Source organism: Priapulus caudatus, unplaced genomic scaffold, assembly GCF_000485595.1.
Source record: "Priapulus caudatus unplaced genomic scaffold, Priapulus_caudatus-5.0.1 Scaffold279, whole genome shotgun sequence".
Taxonomy (NCBI): Eukaryota; Metazoa; Priapulida; class Priapulimorpha; order Priapulimorphida; family Priapulidae; genus Priapulus; species Priapulus caudatus.
The window spans coordinates 86,517-96,197 of NW_014577340.1; the positions used below are offsets into that span (position 1 = coordinate 86,517).

General features: G+C 43.1%; 2 protein-coding genes across 2 annotated transcripts in view; one reads left to right on the plus strand and one right to left on the minus strand.

Moving 5' to 3' along the window:
• The window catches only part of LOC106808469 (acetyl-coenzyme A transporter 1-like), an 8,448-nt gene extending 3,429 nt beyond the window's left edge, over positions 1–5,019 (minus strand). The window contains exons 1-5 of the mRNA XM_014811202.1: positions 4,935–5,019; positions 2,741–3,309; positions 2,078–2,198; positions 1,713–1,867; positions 1,158–1,342 (exon numbers count right to left, since the gene is read on the minus strand). Coding sequence (XP_014666688.1) covers positions 1,158–1,342; positions 1,713–1,867; positions 2,078–2,198; positions 2,741–3,215 — 936 coding nt within the window. The 5' untranslated portion in view covers positions 3,216–3,309; positions 4,935–5,019. The remainder of the gene's footprint in view (positions 1–1,157; positions 1,343–1,712; positions 1,868–2,077; positions 2,199–2,740; positions 3,310–4,934) is intronic.
• Positions 5,020–5,219: 200 nt separating this feature from the next.
• LOC106808465 (WD repeat-containing protein 31-like) overlaps positions 5,220–9,681 on the plus strand; it is a 20,284-nt gene continuing 15,822 nt past the window's right edge. The window contains exon 1 of the mRNA XM_014811199.1: positions 5,220–5,265. The gene's annotated coding sequence lies outside the window, so the exon portion shown is untranslated. The remainder of the gene's footprint in view (positions 5,266–9,681) is intronic.

The following is a 9,681-nucleotide window of genomic DNA, read 5'->3' on the forward strand; positions in this document are numbered from 1 at the left end:
ACTAGGAAGCTATCCTGGGTATCAGGGAGGAAGCTGTAGATCACACAGCATCCCCGCAACTGGAAAGCTATACTAGGTATCAAGGAGGAAGCTGAATCTGTATGTGTGTAGACACACAACAGTGGAGCCCACCTATGGGTGCGAGGAGGAGGAGGCTGGCTGTAGAACCCACAGAATCTGCACAACTGGAAAGCTATACTAGGTATCAAGGAGGAAGCTGTATCTGTATGTGTGTAGACACACAACAGTGGAGCCCACCTATGGGTGCGAGGAGGAGGAGGCTGGCTGTAGAACCCACAGAATCTGCACAACTGGAAAGCTATACTAGGTATCAAGGAGGAAGCTGTATCTGTATGTGTGTAGACACACAACAGTGGAGCCCACCTATGGGTGCGAGGAGAAGGAGGCTGGCTTTAGAACCCACAGAATCTGCACAACTGGGAAGCTATACTAGGTATAGGGGAGGAAGCTGCAGGCCACAGAGCATCCACAGAATTTGCACACATTAGGAAAACTAGTTCAACACGATTAGTTAAGATGATTGTTTTGCTGGCTTTAGATAAAAGATATTTTATACACTTCACCACTGTTACGAACGTGCCTCATTAACGTGCATGTCGATACAAGTGATTCATTTATTTTCTCAACTGCCAAAAATTTCTTGCCAGCAACACAATGAAGGGATAATCTAGCTGTTTAAAATGGGTACCGATGACAAGCGTAAAAAAAATTGTTGTGACCATTGTCGAGCGAAGCGAGCCAAAAACTTTTTTTTAAGTATAGGGCCCAGCCCGTAGATATATAATAACATTAAAATTTTATTCAGATAATAGATTATAGATCTTATGCGAGCATTTTATTATAAAACAGTGCCTACATAACGATAGAAACATGGAAATTTAATTTACACAATTTTCAGAGCTCTGCTAATTTGGGCGTTTTATGAATTTTGTAATTTGGGTGTTTTGCTAGGGGTCGTAATTTGGGCGCCGGTATTCGGTATGAAAAATGGCTTGGATTAGCCCCTGACAATATCATTGAATTAAACTGGGCGACTGTTCGCTATATCTAGGTTACACAATGTAAGCTAGACTTCTGGCGCCAACACGACGGCCACATCCGTGTCTCACCGATACGCTTTCAGCACAAATTCTCACCTTGCAGGTTATTAGCGTGATCACGTACGACTGAACGCTGGGCAGACGGACGACGTCCCCCAACAACTTGTAGGTTGCCATGATGCCGTCACCGCCTCTGTCGTCTTGGCTTTCTTTCTCTGGCTTCAGCATCCAAACCAGTGTTGTTGTGACCATGAATACTATGCCCCAAAACCAGAGGAATCCTGCAGCAGGCAAAAAGCAATCACATCAATGAACAATTGCTCAATCGATCATTCAATCCCTTCAATGGGTGATAATTTTTCCATTCAAACACCTACGACGACACCCAAATAATCTATCCATGGTCACGCACGAAAACATCTGGCATTTCCATATGTATTCATTGTTTTGGTGGTATGCTTAGTTTTGCAAATATTCAGTGTGATGGATATAGATGGACCATTCCTATCTGCCATTGTCAAATAAACTAATTATTGATGAGCATCTAAAGTTGCGAGGGACGACACCAGAGAACCAACTATCATATTCCACAAACATTTTTATAGTACTAGATTCATCTCTTGCCAAACAGCGCAGTGACAATGTAATTACCTCCGAGCGTTACAAGTCCCGTATCGGTTGGCGTGCTACGAAGAAACTTGTTGGAGAAGTCTGCAGACTCCAGCGCTAAAAAGACTATGTTCCCGAGAAAATAACCGGCCGTCTGACCGACAGAGTTGCAAGTCGATGCATAGCCGACGTTCCGTCTAGAAATACAGCACAGTAAGTGTATCAACTTACACTTGCATGAGAGGTTTTAGAAGGGTGACAAGCTGTTATTACCCAGCTATCTATTTACATATCAAGAGAGACAGCTCCTTTGGAATATCATTCTAAAGCAAGAACGCTTAGGGTTTCTCACGTCGATTCATCATTCTGCATCATCTGAAAGAACATGACAGAAGCGTGTAATATACCTTGACAACATCGTCAGTGCCCAGCCGTCGACGGCAATGTCTTGCGTCGCAGCCAGAAAGTTCAACATGAAAAACACAACCGTCAGTGTAAAGATGCTAGCAGCTTCAGATCCATCGTCTCCTGCAAATACCAACAATGTTACTAATTAAGGATAGATACTAGAAACATGGTTAACGTCGTGACCCTATGATATATTGGATGTGCTATAGCTACGGATTACTGAAGGTGCAACATGAATACATATTCACAAGAAACATTGTCCTCACATATATCGTACGGTGACGTATACATCGTGACGTATAGCATCTCAAATAATGGTCTCACAGTACCATATATAATTACAATACTTTTATTATGCATGCTAAATGTATTAAACTGTACTAACTAGTTGCGATCAAAACCTGTGATGCATTTACTAACATGCATATACCAACACCCATCTCGACATCCACACGTCCTAAACAAGTCTCGGACTCAAACGGACAAAACCCAAACAACGTACATTTGTTTAACAAATAAATAAATAAACAACTAGCTAAATGAGTAATCCTAACCAAATTCTGGACGTAAAACCCCCAAAATATGGTCATATATTTAATAAATAAGTGGATAGATAGATGAGTAAATGGCGCACAGCGACAGAGGATGTCGAGAGCACTCGCCTAGCAGGCGCGCGACCTGCCCGGACAGGTACAGCATGAAGGCCCCGATGAGATACTGCGTCGGCACGAGCCACGACTTCCGGCGGCCGAACGACGAGAAGTAGGCGGCGTCGACGATCGGCGCCCACAGCAGCTTGATGCTGAACGGCCAGTAGACAAAGCTGAACATCGCCTGCTCGGTGTAGCTGACCTTGCGCGACGACAGTATCATTGGCACGGCGCCGGTGAGGCCGAGCGGGATGCCCTGCAGCACGTAGAGCAGCAGCAGCAGCGCGATGCTGCCGCGGTCGCCCCGCAGCGGGTCCGCCAAGTCCGCGACGACCTCGGAGTCCTCGGTTAGACGGGCGCCGGCCTCCAGCACCTGCGCGTCCTCGGGTAGCAAGTGCGCGTGAAACGGACTGTGCGCAAACGACAGTCCCCCGTCCAGCTCCGTCTCGCTGTCGGGGACCCATGGCGTGCGCTTTCGCCTCGGCATTTCCGTTAGAGCTTCCCGGTCGTCGATCTCCAGCCTGGGTCGCTTCGAAGTCCGACCGAACCCTGTGTGCGGTGCAGCGAGGCCCGGGGAACGACTGCAATAGAAATTAATGAAATTTCGGCGACGGCGACTAGATTTCGCACGCACGCGTGTCGCTGTCGGCCTTCATAGTACTGTATTAGTATTGTATTAGTTCGGCCGTGGCTACGCGACCGGTTCCAGACAAGGAGCCGCTACGCTACGCGTCCGGACATCCATCTCACACAGTGATCTTGCGACACGTCCACGCATGATTGCGCAACGGGACGCTCTGCTGATTGCCGAGTGTGTTTGTGCGTACGTGAGAGGGAGAGAGAGAGGTGTGTGTGTGTATGTGTGCACGTGTGTGTGTGTGTGTGTGTGTGTGTATGTTTGTATGTGTGTGTGTGTGTGTGCGTGTGTGTGTGTGTGTGTGTGAGAGAGAGAGAGCTAGAGGTGTGTGTGGGTGTGTGAGAGAGAGAGAGAGAGCTGTGCGTGTGTGTGTGAAAGAGAGAGAGAGCGAGAGAGGACGGATAAAAGGATGGACGGCAGCAGTGCATATATTGTATATTTACGGCAATCAACAGAGCGTCCCGTTGCGCAATCATGCGTGTACGCAAGTCACGCGATCACTGTGTGAGTGGATGTCCGGATGCGTAGCCTGGAGGCTAGGCGACCGGTTCCGGATGCGTAGCCTGGAGGCTAGGCGACCGGTTCCGGATGCGTAGCCTGGAGGCTAGGCGACCGGTTCCGGGTGCGTAGCCTGGAGGCTAGGCGACCGGTTCCGGATGCGTAGCCTGGAGGTTAGGCGATCGGTTCCGGACGCGTAGCCACTGCGTATTAGTTCTGTATTACTAATAGTACTGTACTAGTATAACTATATAATAAGTACCTAGCCCACCACCACCAGGCTGCGAAACTAACGAGCAACGTCAACGCACATGAATAACGTCAATCGTCGTCATCATGAGTGTTAGCTCTAGTACTATAGCCCACGTACAGTTGGCGCAGGCCTGCGTTAACTGTACGCGGGCTATAGTACTACTACTAAAGTAGCTCCAAGAAACGGTATTGCTAGGGTTAGAATACGATATGACACTATATATGTATATTGACGTTAGTCACACAGCCTGGTCGGGTATATATTTGCTATAGTTTATAGTATAGTATGTACAATGTTATGTTGGACCACAATGGAAATAAGTGTGTTAGCCACGCTTTTTTGTGTTTTCATCCTCGATAATTTTCTAGCTGCATTTTGTTTATTTATGCTGTTATCAATGTAATGTATGCTTCAGTAATTATCGAAATAAATAAATAAAAAAAAACAAAACAAAAAAACTACTACTACTAGAGCTACATGAGTGTGTGACGGTTTCTTGAAGATCTATTTCTGTATGTAAATTATTGTTATAATACAATACAACACGATAAGATACAAAGCCAGAAACGGCTAGGACTCCTGTTAGACTACTGACTAGTAACTAGTAGTAGTAGTAGACTGGCGACAGCTGTCCAGCTTGTGTAACGACAGTGCGTGTTGACAGTTCAGTGCAACGTGTAAAGAAGATGCATTGCACAGATTACTGGGGCCGGCTAGCGAGCCAAACTCATATATTATCACAAAGTGTCTACCTTATACCATAGCTGCAAATAAATGAAGGCTATAGAACTAGCTAGTAATACTAATAGTATTTTCACCTCTAATCTATATTTTCATTTATTGCGATTAGCAAGTCATTCTACGGAAAGCACACATCACGATCACTCTCACGCAGCCTTTGCGCGCCACCTGGGGCTATTAGTATTAGTATTATCATTAGTATTACTATTACTAGCCATTACAAATATATTCTGTTAATATTATTATTTCCATTTTTTCCAGAAACTCGAATGCAAATAAACGCAAGAATGTAAGCATTTTCGTTCCTAAATGTAAATATCAAAGAAAAACAACATTGTGTTAAATGTTAATTGAATAATAATAATTCAGTCAAAAGGTGGCGCACCTACCTGGGAACCGCGACGTCAGGTAAGTTGAATCAGAGCAAATATAAATTATAATCAGAGCATATAATATAATCGTTGATTTATATGCTCTGGTTGAATTATGATAGGCCTACCTGAGAACAATATTATTATGTTATTATTATGTTCTATGTTCCGTTCTCAGAATGGAGCAAGGGTTCAGAGGCACGCAGGCACTGCAGGCCTGCGGCAGCGATCCGCGGGCTATAGGTGTTGAACAACAGTAGAGGCCGTCCATAGCCTGCAGGCCTGAATAAGCATCGAACAGAAATTAATTAAAAATACTCACACTGTTACTGCACTTACAAAACATACACTTTATTCATGTTAAATAACTACAGATTCATGCTCTATGCTCCCCCTCGAAACTTTTGGCCCAGCTCTATGATGGCGAATTTCTGCCAAAGTTGTCTGAACACATTTCTACACAATAAACACCACCGGCTCGCGTGACCTACGAACACTGACGGAATGTCACGCGAATACACAACAAAAAATCAATTTTACTTCTAGATGCTTTCTGCACGGCCACGAGGCATTCAAGCTTGTGTGACAATGCTAAACTTATTGCACTCTAGTGCCGGAATTTCGCGGAAAGAAAAATGCCAAAAAAAGGCCTTTTCTAGAGACGAAATAGTGGCAACGTGAACAATCGCGGACGCTTACTGGTATATATGCCGTCCTATAGAGTACCGAAGTGTAGACGTCACGGTGTCATGGACAACCGAACCACTGGTTCTACACACCCACTTGGCTCCATTGACAATATACTGCGTGAAAATGTTGCTACGTCGTAATAACACGAGTGTGCGCTGCGAGACGCGACGGGTAAAGGCATAGGTAGCAAGTCGATCTTACAATATTTAATTAATAAATTTTTAATTTTTTTTTATTTATTATTTTTTTAAATTATTATTATTTATATTTTTTCATTGGCTTTTCACTTCATGCCTTTAGGAAATCTATAAAACTGCAACAATTGACTCTCAGAATGATGGTTACAATCGGGTACAAAACACTACATGCAGTTAATGTTACCAGAGCATATGATTGTGTAGAACCAGTGGGTGCGTTGTCATGCCACCGTGACGTCATCACTTCGGACCTCTATAGTACTAGAGCTAAGAGGCACCGTGCGTGTAAAGCACGGTTGTCTATGTTATTACTATTAGTTATTAGTATTACTATTAGTATTAGTTATTACCTAATGAGTAATGTAGTACTACTACTAGTAATGAAGGCAAGCCTTATTGCACTGGTGTTGACAACGGTACAACACCGTAGCAAAAAGGCGTCATCCACAGAGCCGTATCTAAGTAACACTACACACTAAACGTACACAGTACACTAATACTCTAACTCAGTAGGCCTAACACTAAAGACTCCATCAAATAAATAGGTCCTTTGTTTTCATGTCAAAATACCTTTGATTGAAATTAATATTATTGCCAATATTGGCAACAAATACTGAAATAGGCGCTGTTGTAGCTAGATACAATAATGTAACCTAAACATATGATAGGTGCTATCCTGTGTTTGGGTTACATTATTGTATTTATGTTGTAGCCAGTAGCCTGTTACTCCCAGTCCCGGAATGAACCTCACATGACATTTGACAGGCGCTCCGCGAGAATGGGAACTGTCTCCAGGCTATAGTTGGTAATCGCTCGAATTTAGAGCCAATAGGATGCACACGTCATCCACATAATTTGCAAGCATATAGGCTATTCAATAATGAATCCCTAGCAATTGTATATAATTTGCTTTTCGTGTAGACAAACGTGTACTTTTGTGCAATTTAGCTTATTGTTTGGTCCTTATTTTCAGAGGTCTATATGTTGGTCACCATGACCTGCCCTCCAACTAATGCAGATAAGGTCTATGTCCCCCTGACCTCTGTTTGACCTGGCTCGTTGAGCTATTTCTGACTAATATATATAGGGTTAGGGTTAGGGTTAGACCGTTAGGGTTAGTCAGAAATAGCTAAACAAGCCAGGTCAAACAGAGGTCAGGGGAACATAGACCCTACGAGCCCAACTAATAGTATCAGGAGTAAGATAATATAGGATATATCCTATATTATCTTACTCCTGATAGTATTAGTACTGCCTATCGAGCACTTACAAGCAGCAAGGCTGTCATCTTTTCCACATTGTAATCACTGTCAATTAGGTTGCTTGAGATCATCACCAAAAGGTAGATGCGTGAATTAGTGAACAGCTAGGTGACAATAACTGTGTGTCGACACAACAGAGACTCCAATTCTAAAAAAATATTACACTTTTGTAACGTGTCATTGTTCATCCCTGCCTCCTTTACCTGCATGGACGACGAATGTTAACTTTGTTGTAGACAAAAATGTACTCAACTCCATGCGGGATTAGGTTTAATATACCCAACCCAAGGCCTACCACCACCACTGCCTGCCTGATTTTCTAGACAGTTGCCACGTTCTGCCAGCTGGTGATGAGTTTTAAATGGATAAACCTTGCAACAAAATCCTATATATACGCTACTGTGAGCATACTTGCAGTGTGCAAACATCATGAAATGTTCTCATTGAGCCAGAGAAGTGCTAAAAACATTAGGATTTTCAAAATCGCGTCTGACGCGGTAATGTTACATAGCTAGCAGTAGCCCTAAGCTAGCGCAAATAGTTCCTGGAACGAAAACACTATATTTCTTTCCTGATTGCATAACTAATATAGATAACGATATAATTTAAACAAATTTTACAATTTTGTACTGATTAAACATCGAATAATGAATTATAACTTGTTTTATCATAGAAAGGAAATGAATCGAGCCGATCGCTCCGCTGTGTCCCGGATGTGTAAACATCACTGTGGTGCTACTTTCGTAAGAGAAGTAATTTCGTTTAGATTTTGAGAATAAATCTTATGAAAGTAGCAATACAAATGAGTTGTAACTTGTAGTGAATTTTTGCAACATATGCAAGCTCACAGTAGGTATATTATTATATATATATATATATATATAATTATATATATATGCATTTAGCTGTGAGGTTTGCAACTTTAAGCACCTAAGAGTACTGCTTGGCAAAGACAGACTGGTTTTCTGAAACTGGGTCTTGTTAGGAAAACTTCAAGATTTATCACAAAATTTAATCATATATACTAGTTATTGAAGTATATGATATCTCACGGTTCTCCCCCAACCTCTGATGCATGTTAGGTCTGACATGCCTTCAAAGCTAAAGGTAATTTGAAATATCCCATTAATCCGACATGCCTAAATTCACAGGGCATGTATTCACAGAATATACATTATTGGCAGCACATCTGTCTGCATTTTTGTATTCGGAATGGAAATTTAAATGAGATATCTGATGTCATTCGGATTGTTCTGTTTAATTTTTTTTTGTATTCATGTTTGTTTTGTTATCGTAGTAGTTGCTGTTTGCTGTTTTCATTGAGTTTATGCTGATGGGGTAATATTTAAAAAAATGCATTATGCCATAACACACAAAAGCATGCTTAGCTGTTTCTGTGCCAATGCTATGTAATGTTCCTACTCTTACGGCCCAGACTTGTGTGGTTAATTTGCCAACGGCACCACGTTAGAGGGCGGGCAGCCGCAGTGCAGACAGGACACTGCTTCGTGACGCGAACGATGACGCGTTGTATGTGTCGCGTGCGTGGTTGCGATAGTGTTGCGAGACTCGATCGTTATCGTTCTGTATCTCGCCATCCCTATTCGATGATGTCGTTACTCTACTGTGCTGTTGTTGTGATCGCGTGAGGGATTGTTATTGTAGGATTAGTCTTCTTGGGCCACTATGAACGCTTGATCCCCGCTCACTCGGGTCTCAATGCCGTGCACCCTGGCATACCGGTATAACCTACTCGACCATCACGACCGTTTACTCGCGTAATTAGCATTTTCACGTGCGATGACGTACGATAAGAGCGGGCGCAGAGGAAGAGAGGGGCAGAGGTGAGAGGCGTGACGAGGGAACACGCTGCGCGAGTGACAGAGACGCGGAGATGGAGACCGAGAGTGACCACTTTATTACTTCGCAGGCGCAAGCGCGTGACGACCTTTCGTCTTGGGCGCGAGATAAGATCTGGTTGGACAAAGGGTCACCAGATCGTAACTTCATAGACGGGCATTTCTGTACTAGAGGAAAGGAGCGTTTTCTCAAATTGTTACAGATCAGAAAAATTAAAGCGGTGGTTTTGCAGGTAGATACCGTAGAAAGATTTTGTTGTAACCTATAAGGTCTCTTATTTATATATTAAACGTTCTGATGCAAAGTTAAACCGTGGACCTTCAGTAGAAGGACATGTTCTTATCAGATACTTAAAGTACGCGTTGAAGCTTAACAAGGTGATGTCCTCCAGTCGTGCACCCCGAAATGGCTTGTTAAAGAAATATTCACTAAATTTTAATTCTC